At 36.5% G+C, this 22,447-nt stretch overlaps 1 protein-coding gene across 11 annotated transcripts in view; it reads right to left on the bottom strand.

The window, feature by feature from the left end:
- The window catches only part of ITSN2 (intersectin 2), a 161,299-nt gene that overhangs the window by 88,319 nt on the left and 50,533 nt on the right, over positions 1–22,447 (bottom strand). For 10 of the 11 annotated variants that reach the window (XM_019943133.3, XM_019943132.3, XM_019943144.3 and 7 more), the window contains 12 exons: positions 21,509–21,672; positions 19,960–20,166; positions 19,731–19,827; positions 18,785–18,924; positions 13,890–13,953; positions 13,212–13,349; positions 12,662–12,747; positions 11,704–11,966; positions 10,470–10,619; positions 8,177–8,317; positions 7,653–7,740; positions 1,833–1,972 (listed from right to left, as the gene is read on the bottom strand). In XM_019943133.3, coding sequence (XP_019798692.1) covers positions 1,833–1,972; positions 7,653–7,740; positions 8,177–8,317; positions 10,470–10,619; positions 11,704–11,966; positions 12,662–12,747; positions 13,212–13,349; positions 13,890–13,953; positions 18,785–18,924; positions 19,731–19,827; positions 19,960–20,166; positions 21,509–21,672 — 1,678 coding nt within the window. The remainder of the gene's footprint in view (positions 1–1,832; positions 1,973–7,652; positions 7,741–8,176; positions 8,318–10,469; positions 10,620–11,703; positions 11,967–12,661; positions 12,748–13,211; positions 13,350–13,889; positions 13,954–18,784; positions 18,925–19,730; positions 19,828–19,959; positions 20,167–21,508; positions 21,673–22,447) is intronic. The other variant, XM_019943139.3, reaches the window with a different exon arrangement.

Genomic DNA, 22,447 nt, shown 5'->3' with positions numbered 1-22,447 from the left:
AAAGGTTACTCTGGGCAACCCTAGTGATTCCTAGCATTAGACTCAAACAGGCAGTGAGACAGCAGAAGGATATTTAAGCAAGCAGAAAGAAAAATGTCTATACTGTATATGTTATTTCAAACAAGGATATTTAGATAAATGCAAAGAATAGTCTAGTTTTTTAAAAAAGAAAACAGTAAAGTAACTCAAAGAAAAGGAGCTAGATATTAGAAAATAACCTTAAGTAAGAGGAAGAGGTTGTTGAGACAGCTTAGCAGAGACAAAAGGCACTGAAGAACAGAGTCATCCATATTCCCACACTGTAAGATAAGGCAGATAAAAAGCCAATTAAACTATGTACAGATTTAAAAAAAATAATGTAGGGAAGATAACTTGGCTGGTTTGTCTGTCCATCAAAGACAAATTATTTGGTTTTCTTTAAATTTTTTTTCTACAGAATATATGCTTGGGTAGAATGTATTATTTACATTATTCACCTCAAACTTCCCTTTCTTAACTGAAGCCACCATGGTTTCTTTTACCATTCTGTTTACTCTATGGTTGGTGTAACATTACTCTAAATAAGTCAGCAAAATGAAAGTCACATGAAGAGACAGAGAGCTGCCTGAAAAGCTCTGTAATACATTATGCTCTAAAAACTTCACGCTTCATTAGCAAGGGAGTAACTGAAACTAGTCCCAAATTTTAATCATATGCCATTACTCTGGTTGCTAGCTTTTAATATTTTCTTTTACGGGCATGGCTTCAGTATACAACTAACACTGAACAGAATGATAAGCATATGGTATACGTTTTGGACATCTGTTCTGCCACTGCAGCAAATAATGGATCATGAATCTACTTTTCATGCAAAATTTTTAGTGCCAAATTATGCTTTGGACTTCATTGGTTATGGCATTATTTCACAAAGGTTAATTAAATTGTAAAAAAAAGAAGAATTTAGTGTGTTAAAAGAGCCTCTACAACCTGGACTATTTAAAATTTTCCATATTTCCCATTTTCAAATTTGCCTAAGATCATTCTGGCTGAGATCTAATACTGACAAATCTTATCTAATCTAATCCTAATACTGACAAAGGTAATTATTTTTTAAATGTATAGATGCGGGCTTCCCTGGTGGCGCAGTGGTTGAGAGTCCGCCTGCTGATGCAGGGGACACGGGTTCGTGCCCCGGTCCGGGAAGATCCCACATGCTGCGGAGCGGCTGGGCCTGTGAGCCATGGCCGCTGAGCCTGTGCGTCCGGAGCCTGTGCGTCCGGAGCCTGTGCTCCGCAACGGGAGAGGCCACAACAGTGAGAGGCCCGCGTACCGCAAAAAAAAAAAAAAAAAAAGAAAATGTATAGATGCCAATAAAAACAGTCATCAAAAACTGGAAACTATGGTAAATTATAAGTTTATTTACACGACTCAATGTTTATAATACACAGAGAACATTAAAAACAATCCTGCGGGCTTCCCTGGTGGCACAGTGGTTGGGAGTCCGCCTGCCGATGCAGGCGACGCGGGTTTGTGCCCCGGTCCGGGAAGATCCCACATGCCGCGGAGCAGGTGGGCCTGTGAGCCATGGCCGCTAAGCCTGCGCATCCGGAGCCTGTGCCCCGCAATGGGAGAGGCCACGGCAGTGAGAGGCCCACGTACCACAAAAACAAAAAACAAAAAACAAAAAAAAAAAAAAAAAACAATCCTGCAATTCTGGTATAGCTCAAATTATAAAATAAATTATGAAATGTACTACATATGACAATAATAGCTTCAGTTATTTATTCAATTAAATCAAAATAAGGAAGGTAAAAGGCAGCTAACTAAAAATGAATATAATAGAAGATAAATACCTTTAGTTGATTGTTAAATGAATCCATTTCTGATAGCTTAGATGCAGTTTCTTTTTCAAGAGCATCTAATTGTTCTTTAAGTCTTTGGCATAATTCTTCCTTTTCTAATGATTTTTTATGAAGTAAACCGACTCCTAAATCTGAAATACAAACATCATACAGTTTACATTTGGTAGAAGTTCCTGTCATTACCAGTAATTAACATTTACTGTCTGGTCAAATTGGTATAACTAGAGAGCCAAAGGCTATACACACATAAGGTGGATCAACTCAAGGGAAAAAACAATCAGCAGTCATTTCCCTTTTTCGGATCATATCTTGGAAGATCCTCATACGGAAATGTTATAAGCATTGGTTCTGTACTCAAAAGTACTAGAACTTGAAGTGACGCTCCATTTTGGGTAAGTTGCTTCACCAATCTGATCCGTAGGCTCTCCTATTCAATGGGCATTATATCACCCACCTCATATATGAGGTGGGTGATATAAAGCCATTAGTACAGAGTCTGGCCTATAGTAAATACTCAATTAATAGCACCTATTGTTAAAGTAGCTTTCTATTTATTCTCAGTGCTACCAAGAATAGGGGAATATTCACTACAAGGACTCAATAAATATTACTAACTGGATCATTCAGTGGTATTATTTTAGGAGGTAGGAACAGAGAGCTTCATTTTATATGACCTTTTCTTACACATTTAGGCAAGGATGAAAAAACTGGATGGAAATATATGATACAGATTACATTTCAATAAATTAAGATAGCAATCTTACCATCTATTTAAATACAGCTGACCCTTGAACAACAATTGGAGGGTGGCCCTCCGCTCTGTTGAAAATCTAAGTATAACTTGCAGTTGGCCCTCAGCATACATGGGTGCAGTTCCTCCACATCCCCAGTTCTAAGTCCTTGGATTCAACAACCACGGACCTGTGTAGTACTGTAGTATTTACTTATTGAAAAAAATCTGCACAGAAGTGGACCTGTGCAGTTCAAACCCACGTTGTTCAACGGTCAACTGTACATATTTTAAAACTTTATTGTATTTTTTAAAGTATAGAAATCTAGTACAAAATTCAAATAAAATGAAGCATATAGAGTAAAAAGTAAAAAAGTCTCTCTTCATCTCAACTCCTACCCCCCTCTTAGGTACTTGATATGTGCATATTCAGCATTTCCATGGGGATTTAATGGGATCACGCTGTCTACACTGCTGGGCAACTTGTTTTAAATTTAATAACACATCTCACCATTAAAGACATCTAGATCTAGTTCATTCTTTAAAATCGCTCCCTGGTAGTCCACATTATGGGTACTCCGTAATTTATGTAACTATTCCCTTTTTGATTGCCATTTAGGTTGTTTCTGATTTTCTACTATTAAATAAAAATGCTGCCATAAACATACTTGTATGTACATTTTAACACACACAAGGAGGTATTTTAAAAGGCTAAGAGGTGAAAGAATTGCTATGTAAAAGGATGTGCACACTTTAAATTTGGACAGAAACTGCCAAACTGCCCTTCCAAAAAGCTGTACCCGTAACAATGACACCAAATTACCTGTTTCTGCATAACCCTATCACCAGATACTATCACTCATTTTTCTTTTTTTTTTTTAACATCTTTATTGGAGTATAATTGCTTTACAATGGTGTGTTAGTTTCTGCTGTATAACAAAGTGAATCAGCTATACATATATCCCCATTTCTCCTCCGTCTTGCGTCTCCCTCCCACCCTCCCTATCACACCCCTCTTGGTGGACACAAAGCACCAAGCAGATCTCCCTGTGCCATACGGCTGCTTCCCACTAGCTGCCTATTTTACATTTGGTAGTGTATATATGTCCATGCCACTCTCTCACTTCATCCCAGCTTACCCTTCCCCCTCCCCGTGTCCTCAAGTCCATTCTCTATATCTGCATCTGCGTCTTTATTCCTGTCCTGCCCCTAGGTTCTTCAGAACCATTTTTTTTAGATTCCATATATATATGTGTTAGCATACAGTATTTGTTTTTTTCTTTCTGACTTACTTCACTCTGTATGGGGTCCACCCACCTCACTACAAATAACTCAATTTCATTTCTTTTTATGGCTGAGTAATATTCCATTGTATATATGTGCCACATCTTCTTTATCCATTCATCTGTTGATGGACACTTAGGTTGCTTCCATGTCCTGGCTATTGTAAATAGAGCTGCAGTAAACATTGTGGTACATGGGTCTTTTTGAATTATGGTTTTCTCAGGGTATATGCCCAGTAGTGGGATTGCTGGGTCGTATGGTAATTTTATTTTTAGTTTTTTAAGGAACCTCCATACTGTTCTCCATAGTGGCTGTATCAATTTACATTCCCACCAACAGTGCAAGAGGGTTCCCTTTTCTCCACACCCTCTCCAACATTTATTGTTTGTAGATGTTTTGATGATGGCCATTCTGACCAGTGTGAGGTGATATCTCATTGTAGTTTTGATTTGCATTTCTCTAATATTAGTGATGTTGAGCATCTTTTCATGTGTTTGTTGGCAATCTGTATGTCTTCTTTGGAGAAATGTCTATTTAGGTCTTCTGCCCATTTTTGGATTGGGTTGTTTGTTTTTTTGATATTGAGCTGCAGGAGCTGCTTGTAAATTTTGGAGATTGTATCACTCATTTTTCATTTTTGCTAACTGGCAAAAAAATTCTTATTGTCACTTCAATTTGTATTTTCTTGACAACTACTGAAATTAGATAAACATCTATTTATATGGCCATCTACTTACATTTATCATCCATCATCTTGAATTGTCTTGTCTCAACCTTTGCTGGCTTTTTCCTCCTATTGGCTTGTCTTAGTTTCTGATTTGTAGAAGCTCTAAATTCTTGTTGTATCATACATATTTCAATTTTTTTTTTTACTGTTTATGACATCTTTCATCATGAAAAAGTTTTTCATTTTTATTTCATCAAAAACTATTTTCCTTCATAGCTCTATGTATTGTTTGAAGAGACTTTTCTGACACCAAAATTATAAAAATGTTTTCCTCTGTAACATTTTTTTCTAGAGTTATATTTTATGTTTAGCCTCCCACTTTACCTAGAATTTATATCTGCATAGAGTGAGGTAAAGAGCTTCTTCACCCCCCTTTCAACTATCCCTCAAATCACTTAATGAAGAGATAGTAACTATCGAAAGCCCATCCCTTCCCCACTGATGTTAAATGCCAACTTTATCTAATCCTAAATTGCCATATATATATATATATATATATATATGCTTGTTTCTAGACTCTCTATTTAGTTCCAGTGTTCTGTTTCTATTTTGGATCAATAATACATTATTTTAGGTACTATACCTTTTCATAACTCATGTTTCGGTATATGATAGGGCTAGACTCCTCCCCCCACCAATGTTTTTTCTTTTTACGTCTTGGCTCATGTTGTGTATTTTCTCTTCTAGGTTAATTTGTGAATTATCTGTCAATTTTCATTTAAGGAAACCTGAATAAAACTGAATATATGGATGAATTAGTAGAGAACTAAATAACATCTTTAAAATATTGAGCAAGTTCATTCAGGAATATAATATGTATCTACTTATCCAGGAATCTTTTATGTCAATCAGTAAAGTTTTATGGCTGTGCATTTCTTCTTTGTTCATTTAACAATGAGAATGCTGATGTGAATGAGACCTTTTTCCCCCTTATTTTCTAAATAAATACTTTTGATATACAGTAAAGTTGCTGATTTTTATATGCTGATTTTGTATGCAGGCACCTTGTTAAATTGTCTTATAATTCTAACAGTTTTCCAGTATTTCAATAAATATTTAATCATTAAATTACAAATCTGCTATATGCAAGGCCTTGCACTTTGTCAATGGTAGGTAAAAGTGAAGGATAAGGCATGGGTCCTATTCTAGTCAAGGTGGGAGACAAGCAATGGGAAAAATAACAGTAAAAGAATATTCATTCCTAGTATTCATAATGAGCATCAGTAATAATGGATGCTTTCATATTGAATGTGATCATATCACATCTACGAGCACTGTGTTAGGTAACTGAAAGAGGCAACATGGTAGTGTGGTGGGCTTTAGGAGTCAGACACACAAGAATTTGAGACCTACTATTACGTGATCTTGGGTAATTACTTATTCTCTGTGAACCTCAGTTTTTCTAAGCTGCACAATGGAAATAACAACGACTACTTTACAGGGTTGTTGTAAAGATGAAAGGAAATAATGCATGAAAACTGCCTAGCATGGTGCTTAGCACAGGGCTGAAAATCTTAAATGGTTACTATTATGGACAGAGGAATCTAAGGGATACTGGGTACTTTGCAAACTCCAAATAAAAGCTTCCTATTCTAAACTGGACTACAGCAAAGATTAATAAATTTATAAAAGCTAAACTGGATCACATTCCACAGAGAAAGAGTAGCTCTACCAGGCCCCTAATAAGACATATCCTACATTCTCTTCACAATCCAAATACTAACAATGAAGATGACAATATACTTTCTACCCTGCACAGATCAGGAGTGCTGCCTTATCCTGCTTCTGGAATGCCTGTGAGGGGTAAGGTAGGAGCTGATACACTTCGAATGGCCAAGAAAAGCACCCTGTGCAAGGAAGATTGTCTGAGACGAGACATCAGTGGAAGGTGGGAGACATAATAAGAGAAGTTCACAAGATCAAATTTTCTATTCCTGGTATTCCTTCGATGTAAAGGGACCTTTACTAGAACAACAGTTCCAGCTTCTTTCTAACTCTTAAATACTTGGTGAGATCAAGATAAGGACCCGGGTGTACACAGCCCTATACCTTTCCTATCCCTTGCTTTCTTGAGGTTGAACTGCCTACAGGAATCTGCATTCTTTTTTGTTCATGCACCCAGTGTCTTACGGGGCAGCTGTACTGCTCACAGATAAGCCATGCTGTCTAACATCAGCTTTATTAATAATGAGGTGATATTCTGGTCTCTCACGTCTTGCTCCTTTGCCTTATTTCTTAATTTGTTCAGAATTTGGGCAAAGAAGAGGGATGAACCTATTTATTGGCCTGCCTAAAAAAACAAAAGTGTAATAAAGAGCCCTAGAATGAAAAAACTGACCGATACTCAGTGGGAGACATTTAGGATACTCTAGCTAGTTCTAACACATTTGCAGAGTTACTTTTCTTTAAATAAATCTTTCTTCTGCTACATTGTTATTGGCATGCTATCCAATGTACAGATTTTTTTTTTCCTTCAGTTTCCTGGTTGAGACTTGAATCAAGAGAAATGTTATATTCTCATAAATTACACTGGAATATTTTGTTCCACAGGTGTCAGAGGGCCAAGGTGGTAAAATTCCTTACATGAATCACAAAGTTAGATGATATAAAAGGTCTGGGAAGAGCATACCAGTCTGCTTAGGCCTATCACTGCTGTACACTATCACCCTAGAATCCAACAGGTTTGGCTCCATAGAAAAGTCTCCTCATGAACAGTTCTTTACAATTAGTGCAGGATTTTGCCAAAATGCACATACAGCCTCGTGTTCAAGCCAAACTGAGGTCTTGTTTAACTGTAATGTAACATTTTATTGGATTGGTATTTGAAATATATAAATAAAAATGGTATCAAGACAGGAAGTCAAACCACAATTGTTATTTTATTTCTATTTACATTTTATTGCTAAAAATGCTCCAACATGAGGTAATGTTTTTCACATTATTTAAAAATTTTTAACTATAGACAAAAAATGTTATTTATAACAGAATAATGCTATTTTAAAACGTAACAGAATATAACTAATACATTCAGAAAAGAATAAAAGAGGCAAAACAAACCTTAGAGACTTACCAGGTGTGTTACTGAGCTGCATATTTTTAATTCTTTCATTTAATAATTGCTTCTCTGGCACCAAATAGATAAGCTTATTTTGATATTCCTTATAAAAAGAAAAAGAAACTGTAATGTTGTCTAAGAATTTTCTGAAAAATGTTAAAACATGATTTAATCACTCTTGAAACTTAGTATAGGAATAATGCATAGAATAATATGTAAATTGCTTACAACTTATGGATAAACTAAAATGGAATTAAATGATGTATTTATTTATTTATTAAAGACTTAAAACTCAAAGTGGTAAATGCCCAGATATTGTATAAATATTAAGCAGAATTTAACCAGATGTTAAGCACAGTTTTAGGGAGTCCATGAGATTCCTGATATTATACAAGATTGTGTATATCTACATGCCTTTAGGAAGGATGTCTATCAGAGGCTCAAAGGGGTTCATGACCCCAAAAGTGAAAAACACTTTATTAGGAAGAGTTATTAATAACTGCTCATGTTTAAGGACAATTCAGCAGCAAAGGACTTACCTGAAGTTCCTGTTGAAGCTGCCTGATTTCCATAATTTCCAGGTCACACTGCTTATCCAGAACTTCCAGCTCAGTCTTTTGAGTTTGCTTCCTGAGTCGGACGTCTTGAAGTCTGCTTGAGATCTGCTGATGTTTGCCATTCTATAGGAAGAGAAACATATGGTAACATAAAATGCTAATAGGAAATGTTCTTATCAAGAGAACAATATTTTTATTTAAATTTTAAATGTCATTTATCATTTATACTCAGTCTAAGATAAATGTCTAAAACCAAGTTAACTCAAGAGAGTTATTAGCAGGAAATGTACCACTGTGAGTATAAGAGCCTATTATGTTAAGATGAGAAAGCACAAACATAACACACTGAATTTTTTTCTGAACTCAGCATTTAGGCACTAATTCATAATATTAAAATATAAACAATCTCTTAGAATAATAAGGAGGAATAAGTGTGTGCATATGACAATTAGCATTACATTCTCTGAACTTCTATTTCTATCCTCAATGCTGCCATCTAATTCTTCTAATTAAACAGTGTACAGGAGGGCCTTTTGGGGCCACACTACTCTTCTCCTATACCAATATTCCTTTCCCCTTGTTCTAAGAAAAAAGAAAAAAACAGAACAAAAAACAGCAGGATTCTCAATGGAAGCTAATAAGAAGGGTGAGGTGTTATGAGCTGAACTGTGTCCTCCACAATTTATATGTTGAAGTCCTAACCCTCAGTAACCTCAGAATATGACTGCATTTGGAGATAGGACGTTTAAAGAGGTAATTAAGATTAAATGAAGTCTTATGGGTGGGCCCTACTCCAATCTGACTGGTGTCCTTATAAGAAGAGAACATTTAGACACAATAGAGACAGCAGAGATGCACAGGCAGAGAAAAGACCACATGAGGACATGGCAAAAGGCAGCCATCAGCAAGCCAAGGAGAGAAGCCTCAGAAGAAATCGAACATGCTGACACCTTGATCTTGGACTTCCAGCCTCCAGAACTGTGATAAAAATTGCCACCTGGTCTGTGGTATTTTGTTATGGCAGCCTTAGCAAATAAAGTGGGGTGAGGAAAAATGAGGTTCCTGGTTAAAAATCACCAATAATGAAAGTTTTTACTGAAAAGTATGTTTCATATTTGAGAAATACACGCTGAAGGGAATATGCTGTGTCCACCCTGGATATCATGTTATTATCTTCAGCAAATATAAGTATAGGCCCTGGACCTTTCCAGACTCTACACATTAATGTATGCTACTGCTTGGTGTGTTACCCCAGTTCTTGGGGGGAAAACAATCAAAAGGTTTCCTCCCATTGTATTTTTAAGGAAAAACACACAGTCAAGATAACGGTTCAGACAGATACCCAAGTAGCTACACAAAGCAGTTAAAGTTTTTCGGACTGTTTTGTATGTAGTACTATGGCATGATTAACAACTGTGGTATGCTTTCCTATTCATTTGAAGGCATAAAATAGTATCTTTCTGATGAAAGATATTGTGATTTTTAAAAAAAATGTAATTCAATTCATCAACCAAATAAAACATTAGACTACAATTAAACAAGATGTAAATATGGCTCTACTACATAGCTACACATGCATTTTTTGCAAAACCTTACTGTATAATCAGGTCAGGCTTATGGGATTACAAGGTCATAGTAGAATAGTATGCCTTACTCAGACCCTTTCTATCTTCTCACTTTGCATTTCAAGCAAAGTTTTTTTAACAGATACTCTGACATCTGATGTGTAAAAACTGAGAAGCATAATGGCCAATATTTGTTAACAACCATAGTCTTTTAGAACTGAAAGGAATCCTAAGAGATCATTTAGGTCAGCAGTTTCCAGTCATTTTTTCTTTTTAGCAGTAGAATCCCTTTTTCCAAGCAAATTTTAGATAAAACTCCAATAAAAGTACAGCCGATAAATGTGGCGATTCTCTGTTGTGAAATGTGGGACGAAGAAGTGGGGAGAGGAGACGCTGTCCTAGCGCCTAGGCTCTCCTCTCCCCCTTCTGGTTATTCCTCTGCAGACCACCTTCCAGAGACCTTGCCCAAGAGTACCTTGTTTATCCACATCTGAACTAAGACCACAACATAATTCTCAGCATTTCGAGTCACTATCCTTTTTTAGTAAACTATACTGTCTAAACTGTTAAAAAGCACATATGAAAATATGACTATTTAATTACATTAAAACATAACACATTCATGAGGTAGATTAAAAAAACAGTAATATTTTTCAACAGGTAACTCTAAGCATCATTCAGATAAATTTCACTTAAACCTATAGCCATACCAGTGCTTCCAACTCGAGATGAAGGCTTTTCTTTTTAGAGTTTAACCTGACAATTTCTTCCTGTTCTCTATTCCTTCGATTGAGAAGCTCCTGTCTACGAATTCTCTCCCATTCTAAACGACGTTGTCTTTCAAGTTCTTGTTTTGCTGCCTGAAAATAATGAATTAAAGTTAATTTTTAAATTAACAATTTTGCCTCATTCAAAAACTGATGGAATGACAAAGTAAAGATCAGGCAGCATTTAGCACTGAGTGGGCTTGAGTTTCTAAGGGTAACTGGGCAAACCTAGTTTTATCAATGGGCCTAATCTAAAGACTTCCACAAAAGCAAATTCATCCACCAGATTTTCTGATTGCTTCATAGGGCCATCCTCTTGCTGTAGTTACTTTTCCCTTAATAAACAAAAGGATGACTTCAGGGCTTCCCTGGTGGCGCAGTGGTTGAGAGTCCGCCTGCCGATGCAGGGGACACGGGTTCGTGCCCCGGTCTGGGAAGATCCCACATACTGCGGAGCAGCTGGGCCTGTGAGCCACGGCTGCTGAGCCTGTGCATCCGAAGCCTGTGCTCCGTAACGGGAGAGGCCACAACAGTGAGAGGCCCGCGTACCGCAAAAAAAAAAAAAAAAAAGGGATGACTTCATAAATGCAAATGTTAGTAGGAATAACTGTACCTTTATTCTGTCATCAGGGAAGAAAAATATTTTATTTACCTTATTTCAGTGCCACTGTAATTTACTGTGGTCCACGCACAGCCCTTGAAAACACAACCAGGCCTCCCAGGGACCCCACACAGCACCAGTTTTCCCAAAGACCTGTGCAAGCCCACCCTCGTGATCCCTCTCATGGCCTTCAATTCCCCACTCTCTTCTTTCTGCCTCTCCAATTACTTGGCCTTTCACTCTGGATCCTAAGCTTACTTTCGTTTAAGGACCTGATCACACTGACTTCTTCCTCTGGCTCCTCACTCAACTCAGCTTTGCAACCAATCTTGCACTGATTGAGGTATCACCTGCAGACATGCTTTCTCTACCAGCTGCCAGCCCTGAAACCCCTCACAAGCAAGGACCCTCTATCTCTCCACAGGAGAAGGAAGATTCAGATTTGTACAGGGTAAGAATGAACGAATGATGCTGAGAAAAAGCACAACAAAGATTACCATTTTTTATCAAATGAAATGTAGCCACTTACTAAATGAAATGATTTTCCTGGGAAATAAAATAACTTAAAAAAATAACCTCTCGTCTTTCTATCTCTTTTCTCCTTTCTTCCTCCCGTTGTCTCTCCAATTCCCTCTGCTTCTCCAAGCGTTTTTCTAATTCCAGTTGCTTCTTCCATTCTTGCTCTTGTAACTCTCTCTGTTTCCGTTCCCACTCTTCCTTTTCCTTCTGAGCTTTGCGCTCTGCCTCCCTCTGCTGCTGCTCCATCATGGCCTGGCGTCGCTTCTCCAGTTCCATGTTCCCCCGCTCATAGTTGGCTTTCCGCTTGTCCTCGAACGTAACTAGATAAGGTATATTGTAAGCATTCTTCAACATCAAGCCTAATGAACCTGTAATCTAGTTTCAACGTCCTCATGCCTCGTGATCACGTGACTGCTATTTCTCTGTGGATACTTCTCCGAAGGATAATTTTAACTCAAATGTAAATAGTAAAATGTTTACTTTCTTATAAGAATATTCATTTTTGGAAAACAAATCTCTAAGTTTGAGTCCATCCAAGAGAAAAATAATTTTACTATTCCTGCCAATGAAAATGCTTTTCAATTTTTTCCTCAGCATTTTCTTCAAGGATAACCAAAGTTGTATGGCTATATATTTGTTATATTTGGTATATGTCATTAACTTTTTAATATTTTAAAATACCTACACATGTACTTTTTCAACCAGTATTTAAACTTTTTTTAAAGCTCAAGATTTCGTTACAAAGCTTGCTATAATGATTTTTCCAAAAGTGGGAGAAACACTTTAACTAGGACACCTAATACATACACTCTTGCCAAATATACATACCTGTCTCTTCCTCTCAGTTTTGACTATCTTAATTTTACTGATGTTGAAATCCATCCCATTCATCAAATAGTGTCTCATACAGCATATAAAATATTAAGAATTTAAAAATTCTAAATATTCATTTATATTTCATGGTAAAATTTAAGAGAATTCACAATAAATATACAACTTGGACACTCGATGCTACCTGGTAATTTTTTCTGAGGTTCCTCTTCTTGTATTTTCTGATATGAAGGCAGAGTTCCATTAATGGAATCAATTTGCTTTCCTCCTCTAAGAAAAGCAAACAACAAATAAATTTAGCATCATGAGATCTGAGAATTTTTAGACCAGACTATATAGACTACCACTGACTAGAGCAATTTAATATTTAGAATGTAATTAAAGGTATTTAAAATATAGTGTGGTCTATAGTTACACTGTACAGCAGTATATGGATTATCAAGCCAGAGAGATGTGGATTCAAATCATGGTTCAGCCAATTGCTATTCTTGGGTAAATTTATTCTTAATCTCTTTACGCATCAGTTTCCTTATCTATGGTGTGGTGAAAATACACACCTACTTCTAATATCTACTCTCTTCTCAGTGTAACTCATTAAATACCAAAATCAAATGGCAATGTAAATGTTCGATTTTCCATGAAACTAGAGCAGAGGCCTCAGGAAATCCCAAAGTAATAATCATGTCTGCCAAACATGATCGAAACAACACCCCTTCATCTACAGAGGCACTCACCTAAAAGACGGAGGGACGAGCTCCGGAGGTAAAGTCAGTGGCAATGGCTGTCCAGCTTTGGCCATATCAGTGAGGTGCATTGCAAGGATAAACTCCTCAGCTTTTAGCTGCCCATCACCATCAATGTCAGCCAGAGTCCTAAAGAAAATATGAAAATTCACAACTAAGAAAGTCTATTTAGAGTAAAATATTTTCAGAAGAGTTCAATTTTTTATTTTTAAAACAAGAATAATGACAGTAGAACAGCTGGGTTAACACATTTTAGTGAAAAGTAAATACACACAGAAAAGTGAGCTAATTTTTACCCTTAATTTTCATATCACAAAAGAGAGGGAAGAAACGTTGAAATGGAAAGGGAAATATTCCTTCTGAAAAGGTGGCTTGTCTTGGTACATGGTTAATTCACCCATCAAATCACATTTAGCTCCACATTAAAAATGAGATATTCTCTAATTCTCCATAGAAGGCATTATATAAAAGCAAACAAGTTTTACTTGTAAAATAATTAAATGCCAAATTCTTGAGGATAACATTTTACAAAGCAATTTTATTTGCTTACAGGTTTGCATTAATTTTCACATGGCCACTTTTATGGAATGCTTCTGAGTCACAAACTTTTACAGAAACAGTATAACAGAAAATGTATAGTTAAAAATCATAATCAACGGGCAAACTCACCAAATAGTAGCTAGCTGAGTTTGAGAAAGGTTTGACTGAAGAAGGGCATTTCTAGCTTGAAAACCTGATTGTGTGAGAAAAAGCATAAAAAAATTCTTTAGCCTCTTAAAGTCATGCAAACTTAAGTAGCTGTACCCTTGAAATAACACTGCTGCTACCCTGGGATAGCATCGGCTTTTACCATGCACCAGACACTGAGCATTCAGTAGTCATCAAAACAAACACATTCCCTGGACCAAGGAGTTTAAAGTCTACAGTTAGTAGAATCAAGTGCTCCCGTGTCCTTTCAGAAGATAATGGTACACACAAGTGACTGACACGAAGTACTAAGCCAGCGACACAGAGTATTAGAGGCCAAGCTCTCAAAGCACAGCTTCCTTAAGCATTTTCAGATATTCTCTTATCTCTCTGATCATTCCTTCGTCTCTACTCTTCCTCTTCTAAATGACCTGTAAATGCTGGCATTCTTCACGGATCTATCCTGGGCACTCTTTTCTCTCTGTGCATTCATATCCATTTCTATGACTTTAAGCAGCACCTAGAGGCTGAGGATTCCCAAATGTACATCCACAGCCCAAACCTCTCCTCTAAGTTTAGACTTCTATATCCAACTGAAAAATCAATGTATGTATTTTATAAGCATATCAAACCAAATACATATAAAACTACTCTTTCAATCCCCATCCAGGCCCCTCTTCCTAATCTTCACCCAAATCATTCTTCCTCAGTCCTCCCTTCTCTATGAATGGTATCACAATCCATCCAGTGGCTCAAGCCAGAAATCAGAAAGTCCCCCCTGAGCCCTCCCTCTCCTGTACACCCATATCCAACATCAAGTCCTACAGTTCTACATCATTGCATGTCTAGGTCCTTCTCACCTGTGAAGCCGATATCTAACGTCACCTTCTCAGAAAGGCCTTCTCTGTCCACCCTACCATTCAATACATTTCCTGCTTTTATCCTTTATATCTCATATCACAATTTGTAATGTAACATTTGCTTGTTTACCTGTTTGTCTATTTCCCTTATTATGCTAAGTTCTATGAAGACAAAAGCCTTGACTGTTTTATCCACTAACGTATACCCCACACCTAGTAAATAGATGCTTAATAAATATTTGCTAAAGTAATGAAGAAAATTGTAATCCAAAATTATCCTCTATCTAAGGTGCAATGGGGGCTTACTTATGTGATAGCAACTGATAATAACAATAGCTAACACTCATTGAATGCTTACTATGTATGGTAAACTGTTCAACTTCTTTTCTCTCCCTCAGTGTGAGAAAACAAAAATACGTCTCTGTAACAGGCTCCTAATCTTCAATGAATATATTCCAGAACAGAAAATCCCTCTCTGCTTCAGAGGAGCGTTCACTCCTGGTGAGTTTGTCTGTGGCTTTCTGACCATGATGAAGCCTGAGGCTTCTCTAGGGAAGGTCACCTAGTCAATAAAGCAGGTGCAACACCTCCCACTCTCAGATGCCTAAGCCACAAATGCCAGAAGAGTCAGCCCTACCCTGCGTTTAGCCTGAGTCAAGGACTCTCGAAACAACTCTGCACAGAAGAGATACAACTGCCAGTTCTTCCTCAGCAACAACTTGCACTACAAAGCCAGCACCGATGCCGTTAAACCCACTGCTTCACTGAGCTTTGAACACAGAGATCTGGATAACCAAAGCTACATATTCTATATGGAACAACCTCAAATATACCACATATTATAACAAGCAATCAAATGTTTATATTATATAATTTTAAAATCTTTTCCATTCTTTTTTTAATCTGGCCACTTAATAGAAATCACATAAAGGAAACACACTGGAAATAGCTCACAGCCTCACTCAATTAATACTTCTCAATAGATTTCATATAAAAAGTAAGATTTGAGGAGGTTTTTATGTTAAAAAGAGGATTCTTCCAATAAAAAAATGGCAGGCTATTTCAAACCAAGAAAGGTTCTATAACTAAAGTTTCAGCTCTTGGACAAAGATAACAAAGCAGACTCCTCGCACTAGGCAACAGAGCAAACAACAGGAAGAAGGGAGGGAATGCAATGGTTAAAAGTGCACTGGCGGAAGGCTTAAATGTGTGCAGGCCATGTGAGTAATACAGAGGCCAAAGAGAGGCAGCAGAGGAAGCTGCACTAAGGAAGCTCACTCGAGCATGCACACTACTGGTCTGCCAACACTTTGGATATCCTATTTCCTGCGCCTAAAATGCTAGTCCCCCGACTCTCTACCAGGCAGTCTATTTATCCTCTAAGATCCAGCTCAAATGACACCTCTCCTGTGAAACGCTCTCTTACATCCTCAGCATTAGTCACTTTCTCATCCGTATTAATTACAGCACTTTTAAACCACCATTCACTGAGATTATGTGACCTATACTATGGGCTCTTTAAAGACATGGGACATGTCTTCTTGTCTGCATTCCAGTGTCATACTGAGTGCCCAGAAGATATGTGACTCAGGAAATATTTGAGTCAATGAATCAATCTAAATAAATCATGACTGAGGGTTTATGGGGAAGAGAGGAGGAAGAACAAGAGGGAAAAATTAGACCACTAACTGCTACATTCACTGAACAAAGCATACCACATAAGTCTAGGTTAGCCCTGTCCTCATATACGTGGGGCTCATGCTCAGTTTCAAGACACCAGAGACAACTTCTTCTTTCAAAGAAAATCAATCCTTCCCTTAACTACCGATATATAGCTTTACTCTTGTAAGTCTAAGAATAATAACATTTTCTGAAAACACAATACACGCCCTTCATGCAATGTGTCACATACAAATAAAGTAACATTAAGGGAACATTTCCTCACATTTGGCTCCCCACTGCCCTTCATACTGCAACACAAACCCACTTTTGTTTATACTCTATGTTTGCAGTACATACACAAAGGGTACTAATTTTAGGTGTACTGATCAGTGGATTTTTACATGAGTATGCACACATGCAACTAACACCCACCTCAAGATACAGAATGTTTCCAGCACCCCGGAAGGTTCTAACATGGTCCCTTGTCCAACAGAGTAACTACACTATTCTGATTTTTATCACCATCAATTCAGCTTCCTGTTCTTCAACTTCATATAAATGGATTAAATATTATGGATCTTTTGTGCCAGACTTCTTTGACTCATGCAACATTTGTGAAATGATCCAAGTTGTTGCATGTATCAGCAGTTCATTCATTTTTATTGCTGCAAGGTATTCTGCTAAAGAAATACACCACAATTTATGTATCCAATCTCCTGTCGATGGACATTTAGGCTACTTATTTTTTGGATGTTGTGAATGAAGCTGCCATGAACACTTCTGTACATGTCTTTTTAGTCCACTTCTGTTAATCTGAAAAAAGAAACTTCTTCAATGCAAAATGCAGGGCCCAAAGAAGTTCATTTTTTCAAATATGAGAATTGTCTGACTTTATGTTAATCTTTTTTTTTTACTTTATGTTAATCTTAAATACTATAGTTTGAATATAATTTCACAGAATCTAAGATGCCATTGATTATAAGATACCCCATTATTTTAAGTAACACTAAGAAGGAAAAATCACTGCCAAAAAAAAAAAAAAACATGACACAATGCTAAGATACCACTGATGATAATACACATCCCAATTTCAGAGATGTTAAATCCCAAAAAAAAAAAAGATTACTTAAAAATATAGTATAGTTCCACATAATTTAACAAAGTTACAGAAATTTATAGTTCTTATATAATATTTGATACATATATAGTATAGTTGTAAGTTATGAAGTATACTAATAAAAGTCACCCATTAAACTACTATACAACTTAAGAACTAGATCATTACTAAATTCTTTGAAGCTATCTGTGTTCCCTGATTTTATCTCCATGCCTCCCACAGAAAAGGCAACTACTATACTGATTTTTTTGTGTATAATTCTCGTTTTTTTTAAAGATTTTACCACATAGATATGTATCTTTAAAGAAAATATTGCATATTGCGTATTAGCTTTTCCAATCAATTCCAAAAGTTTTATTGCTCCCTTGCCCCAGTGCACAACTAGAGACCCCATACTCCTATTTCATATACTGCTTTTCATCCTCCAAACATGTCGTGTACTTTTTGCTCTTAGGATTTCTTCCTTGTCACCCTCAAATGCCCTCACCTTCAATCTCTATCTGAATCCTAACTTTTTTCTTTCATGATAGGGCTTCAATGCTCCCTTCCTAAAAGATGTTTTATCTTATTTCTTCAGTATTAATATCTCCTATTCTATGTTCCCTAGCACTTTAAAGCTCTATTATTTTTAAACACTCATTTTACTCTGTCTAAACTATAATTCATTGTTAAGTGAAGAGAGAGGCAAAAGTTAGACGATGGGAATTCTACTTGCCTATTACCCTCTGTTTATGTCCCCCTTCACTATCCTCAATTAGTGAAGTTTGGATGTTTGTTCTAGCATGGACTCAAATGTTCTATGGGGATCTCAGGTCAGGTTTTATGGCTACATTTGGGTTGGAGCTTTAAAGGGGAACAATGCTCACATGAGGTGTTCGGAAGGACAAGCAGAGAAAGAACCAATGAGGAAGGAGACTCTCAGGGAAACTGAGCTGAAGCTTAGTGCTATACTCTCTTATCACATGAAGTTCTCCATTCACTGCATTGGAGGATGAGGTTTGACCTTCTCAAGGGAGAGGTCTTCTTTCCAAAAAGCTGGGTGTGCTCAACTTGATTATAAGAACTTTGAACTCTTACACAACTTAAACATTATTTGTATTTATCAAATGCCTGCTAAATTTTTTGGATGTTAAAATTTTAAATGAGCTACAAAATACAACTTCAAATAAAATTTCTTTAATAAAAGTCCATATAAAATCATAACTCTCTCACATTCTTAAGCACCGTATGCCACTTACCTGAGAGGTATCCACTCATGCTTTTGTCAAGACTATTAAATTTTTGCCGATATTTTAATCTTGAAGGCTGAGGAACTGCCCACTCTGAGGTCCCAGTCTTGGGTGAGTTCCCTGAGAGGGAAGCAGTTGAGGAAGTTGAGCTGTAACAAAATTTATTTAAAATTTTTGTTACTAAATAAAATACGTTTAGTTAAGTCAGAGACAATAAGAATCATACCTTCTATAATATAACAGTAATTACTTTTATACTTGATACTGAAAAAATTCAATCAATTATCGTTATTCTTAGGAAAGCAAATACCATATGAAGTACAAAACTACCATATACCAAGAATCTACTATGTGCCAGGCCCCACATTGTGCTAGGGTTTTCACAAATATTATTTCTAATCCTCATGACAAACTTAAAAAGTATTACTGTCTTATGGCTCAGTGATGTTGAGAAAAACAAGGTCACACAATCAGTGAGTGTTTAAACAAGGATGCAGACATTGTTCTTCTGGGTCATTGCTTTAAAGAGTATTATTGTGATTTATACGAGTGGTGATGAATGAACATTGATGCTTTTGTGCTTTCTGAAATTTTAAAGATACTCAATCAGCAGCTTTTGCTCGACAAATAATAATGTACAATGATTATGAGATGTTTTGAGAAATATTTTTGAAAGAAAAATGTAGCTTTGTGCAAAAAATTGATTGATTAAAAATACAGAATATTTTTAGTTTACATAAGATATATTTTTCAAAAGTAAAATACCACAGACAGTTAATAATTCTTAAATAAAATTATTTTATGTGGATTACAAATAGTAAATTTACCAAGTGTTTACATTTGGCCACTATAAAGTAAAACCTGGATAAGCTCAGAGCTTTAAAAAAAAAAAAAGTCTTTTGTTAAATACTCCTTATTGAAAGCCTAAAAAGTTGGAAGTTTTAAGTATTCATACCTACTGGATCCTAAATCAATCAGAGACTGGGCTTTCTGTATACTAGCACCACCAAATCCTCCCATCATCAGACTGTAAGACGACGTATGAGGCAATGCTAAAAAAAAAGAGAAAAGAAAAAGGTTCATACCAAACAATTTCACAAAGTATGAAGGAAATCTATCTATTGGGATGCAAATATAAGTTTCTTCATAATAAAATACCGAGTCATCAGAAACAAAGCACTTACTTGAAGAAGAATAAGGAATGGATAAAGGCTGAATGAGACTGGCGGTTCCATTTGGTAATGATGAAGTGCTAACAGAAGGCACTAGGGGAGCAGGCATCATTAGGGGAGGACGGGTGGTCCCTGAAGTCGCAGAGGACAAGGGAGTTGCTATGTGTGCGACCGGAGGCAATGACTGAGGAAGGGACAGATTGGGCATGCTTCCCATTCCTAAGGACAAAACAGAACACATTCCCCAGTGCTGCTAAACCAATTATAAAACACATGACAGAAAACAAGTTCACAGTACAGTGAGCAACTGCTATGTTACAGAAACACTGTTGGCAAACTAGTTTTAAAAAGTTCACTAAAGCAGCTTGGACCCAGTGCAGTGCAGGAGGTAAGCTACTGCTTTTAATATCAATATTCTGACCTGTGTGAACTAAGCGAATGCCTACTAAGGAGTTAAAAATTCTCTTCTAGTATCATGAATAAAACTAAAGAGCCTTTTCCAACTAAATATTAGTATCCTCAATGAGAGAATGTATTACCTGATCAAATGTGGGGTTTTGTGTAGGGATAATAAATACAGTGTTGTTGAGTTCACACACACACACACACACACACACACACACACACACACTCACTCCCCAAACTCTCCCCTCCCCTGTAAAGGATGTTCTAAATACTGCATACTTTAAGAGAACCATTTATGCACACACACTACGTGCAAGAAGGAAGCATGCCACGTTTCAGTTTTCTTATATGTAACACAATACATATGGATTCAAGGACAATTCTTTAAAAGGAACAAAGTGATGACTCATTTGTTTACTAACTGCAGAATATGAAGTACACTATATAAATACGGTTACACAAGGATTTGATGTTATCTCTAGAATTCACTGCAATAGTGAAAGAATTTAGTATTTTAAGGTCTAACATCTAGAGTGGAAGAACATGTTTCTGATACATAGACATATCTAATTGAATGTTCTGTTCCAATGAGTGCTTCTCACAAATAATAGGAAAATGGCTAATCAAAATTAATGGAAAACTAGTTACCTCTGATGAATATGCAAATTAAATAGCACGAAGTCTCCAACTTTTAGCCCTAAATTTAGCTGGCTAATTAACCTTTAAATTAAAGAAATTTCTACTTATGTATAACTTTAAATTACCCCCCAAATGAAACCATTTCGAGTTTAAATTGTTCACAGTTTTGTTATGCATACAGAGTATAGAGGAAACTAATTAAGAATAGTATTTAGGCTCAGCTATAACTAGCAGGATCATATAATTTATCATCCAACTGGGAATTATGAAAGGGAACACTAACCAGACTAGATGCCAGGACAACAGGCATAATCACAACTGTCCCTGGAAAACTGGGACACATGGACTCCCTAGCTATGACAGCGAACTTAACATTTCTAGTCTCAGACATGAAAGTTAACTTGGAGTCTGGGGACTGTCATTTTATGCCAACAAATCCTTTTCTGATTCTCAAATATTATGCCTAGGAATCAAGTTTAACTATCAAATGCATCTAATTAAATTAATAAACACATACCAAAACGAGCAGAAATTAATGGAGAGAACATAGGAGGTTGTTTCATAATAGGGGGAAGAACCACGGGCAACTGTTGGCCTTGAAGCTTTAGTTTGATGAGTTTCATAGCTATGGAGAACTCTTGCTGATCCATCTTCCCATCCTTGTTCAGGTCTGACAAAGCCCTAAAAGGACAATGAGGGCGGTAGATTTGTTTTGATGTATTGAGCTCCCCTGATTTTAAGAGCTCAAAGTCACTCTTTTATTCAGGATGGAACAGGGCCCTCCTCACAGAACCTGACAGCAGATCAAACTAATGCATCTGCTACTTAGTTTGGAGGGTGACAGATTGTTATTCAGGGTCAACATTACTTTTGAGGAGGATGATAAAATGGAAACAACGACATAGCATTTACATGTAGATCATCACTTAATTAAATATGTGTATGTGTATAACAAAACACTAAAACCTGTACATTAATATACACTGACCAAAGATAGTATCTAATAAAATACTATCAGTCTATATAGTATCTAGATACCTTTGGGATGAATTCCACCAGTGCAGATGGAAGGAAATTATACAAGAGTATAACCACTGTAAACAATTTATTCATTTGTTCAAGTATTTACTGAATGCTTGCTACGTGCCTGGCACTCTGCCAGGCATGGGGATATTCTGAATGGAAAGAAGGATGGAGTAGGGGTTGATGTTTATTGTAAATACATTAAAAACCCAAAACCTTAGATATTATAAAGAACAATTTCTTTAAGGTAGGAATAAGGGAAGGGAGGGCTAATGTGGGGTTTATAGATGATGAAATAAATGAAACAACTACAAAATAACAGAATGAAGATCAAGACTCTTGCCAAATTGTAAAGAAGTGTTTTTTTTAATAGAAAAGCACTTAGAAATTTCCTTTCCTTAGAAATTCTAAGGAAATTAGAAATTTATCCTAT

This window comes from Tursiops truncatus, chromosome 14, assembly GCF_011762595.2.
Source record: "Tursiops truncatus isolate mTurTru1 chromosome 14, mTurTru1.mat.Y, whole genome shotgun sequence".
NCBI classification, from domain to species: Eukaryota; Metazoa; Chordata; class Mammalia; order Artiodactyla; family Delphinidae; genus Tursiops; species Tursiops truncatus.
This window is presented reverse-complemented; position numbering and strand designations above follow the sequence as displayed.